Source organism: Numida meleagris, chromosome 13 (genome assembly GCF_002078875.1).
Source record: "Numida meleagris isolate 19003 breed g44 Domestic line chromosome 13, NumMel1.0, whole genome shotgun sequence".
Taxonomy (NCBI): domain Eukaryota; kingdom Metazoa; phylum Chordata; class Aves; order Galliformes; family Numididae; genus Numida; species Numida meleagris.
Window position 1 is genome coordinate 13156173 of NC_034421.1, and position 2375 is coordinate 13158547.

The 2375-nt window shown below is 58.7% G+C and overlaps 1 protein-coding gene across 1 annotated transcript in view; it reads right to left on the reverse strand.

Annotated features, from left to right (window-relative positions):
* TFAP4 (transcription factor AP-4) overlaps positions 1–1087 on the reverse strand; it is an 8983-nt gene extending 7896 nt beyond the window's left edge. Inside the window, exon 1 of the mRNA XM_021411762.1 lies at positions 183–1087. Within this exon, the coding sequence (XP_021267437.1) occupies positions 183–847 (665 nt within the window). The 5' untranslated portion in view covers positions 848–1087. The remainder of the gene's footprint in view (positions 1–182) is intronic.

Here is a 2375-nt window from a genome sequence, read left to right on the forward strand (position 1 = left end):
CAATAATTAAAAAAAAAAAGCGAGAATTGAGAAAAAATATTTTTTTTAAAGAAAGATTTAAAAAAAAAACACAAATGCATAAATAAAGGGGAGGAGGGAAAAAAAATAATAAAATAAAATAATTAAAAAAAAAAAAAAAGGTGGAAATGAATAAAGCGCTGCGGAATAACGCTCGCCCCCACCTGCACAGCCCGCCGATGACCTCCTTCTCGGATTTCCTGAAGTGCTGCAGGGAGGGCATCTTCTGGGCGGGCACCACGAAGTACTCCATGCCGGGCGGGGGGCAGCGGGAGGGCTGCGGGGCGCCGCTGGGCGCGGGGCCGGGCGCGGAGCGACTGCGCCGGGGCTGGAGCGGGCGTGTGTGTGTGTGTGCGTGTGTCTCAAGGCGGGAAACAGCTGGTGCGAGCACAGCAGCGCTCCCTCCCCCGGCGGCGCCGCCTCCGCCAGCCACCGGCCCATGTAAACAAAGGACGGCGCGGGATTCGGCGGGGAACGGGGCGAAGCGGGGGGAGCGCGGGGACGGAGGGGAGACGGGGCGCTGCGCTTTGCGGGCCGCGTGTTCCCCGTGCCCCCGAGCTGCGGGGGTGCTGGCCCGGCTGCTCCTGTGCTGGCGCCGTCCCGTCCTGTGCCATCCCACGCCAGCCTGTCCCGTTCCGTCCCGTCCTATCCCTGTCCCGTCCCATCTCGTCCCATTCCGACCCGTTCTATCCCTGTCCCATCCCATCCGATCCCACGCTGCCCCTTCCCGCCCCCGTGCTGTCCCTGTCCTGTCCCCATCCCGACCTGTGCCACCCCCTCTGACCCTATTCCATCCCACCTCAGCCCATCCCGTTCCACTCCATCCCATCCCGTCCTACCTCATCCCATCCCAACCTGTCCCATCCCATCCCGTTCTGTCCCCCCCCCTCTGACCCTATTCCATCCCACCTCAGCCCATCCCGTTCCACTCCATCCCATCCCGTCCTACCTCAGCCCATCCCAACCTGCCCCATCCCCATCCCATTCTGTCCCCGTCCCGACCTGTGCCACCCCCTCTGCTGCCCCCATTCCATCCCATCCCCCTCCTGTGCCATCCCATCCTTGTACCACCCCTCCAACCCTGTCCTCGTCCTGTCCTGTCCCCTCCCCACCCTGTGCCACCCCATCCAACCCCGTCCCATTCCATCCTGTCCTACCCCTTCCCTATCCTATCTCATCCCATTCTGTTCTGTTCTATCCCCATCCCATACACATCCTGTCCTCTCCCCATCCCATGTCATCCTATCTGATCCTATTCCATCCTATCCCATCCCATCCTGTCCTCTCCCATCCCCATCCCCACCCCACCCCATCTGGTCTTTTCCCCATCTCGACCTGTGCCACCCTTTCTGATCCTAATCCATCCGTCTCAACCCATCCCGCTCCACTTTGTTCTCTCCTGTTTTCTCTCATCCCATTCCATTCTGTCCTATCCCTGTCCCACCCTGTCCTGTCACCGTCCCACCCCATCTGTCCCTGCCCCATCCCAACCCGTGCTATCCCATCTGATCCTATTCTACCCCTTCCTGTCCCCACCCTGTTGTGTCCCATCCCTATTCCTCCCCATGTGACCCTGTCCTCATCCTGTCCTGTTCCTAACCCATTCTGTGCCACCCCATTTCATTTTGTTCCATCCCATCCCATCCTATTCTGTCTCATCCCCTTCCATTCTGTTCTGCCCCTATTCTATCCCACCCTGCTCCATCCTGTCCTACCCTCATCCCCTCCTGTGCCATTCCCTTTGATCATATTCCATCCTGTCCTGCCCTGTCCCCATCCCATCCTGTGCCACCCCCTCTGAAGCTATTCCATCCCATTCTGTCCTCTCTCACCCCATTCTGTTCTATCATTGCCTCATCCCATCCTGTACTGTCCCTATCCCATCCTCTGCTATCTCATCTGATCCTATTCCATCCCTTCCCATTCCCGTTCTGTCCTGTCCCATCCCTATCTCATCCTGTTCCATTTCATCCTATCCTATCTCCGTCCTATCCCATCTCATCCTGTCCCATCCCCATCCCACCCCATCTGATCCAAGCCCTGTCCTGTTCCCATCCCAACCTGTGCCATCCCATCCCATCTCATCCTATCCCATCCTGTCCTGCCCTGCCCTGTCCCCACCCCATTCTCGGCCACCCCTTCCAACCCTGTCCCATTCCCTTTTATCCCATCCTGTCCCATACCCATCCTATGCCCCTGCTGGCTGACCCTATTCTTTCCCTCCCCTTCCGCACTCTGTCCTGTCCCCACCCCAAACCGTGCCACCCCCTCTGACCCTATTCCACCCCATCTCACCCCATCCCATTCCACTCCATTCTGCCCTGTTCTGCCTTACCCCATCCCGCCCCGTCCCCCCC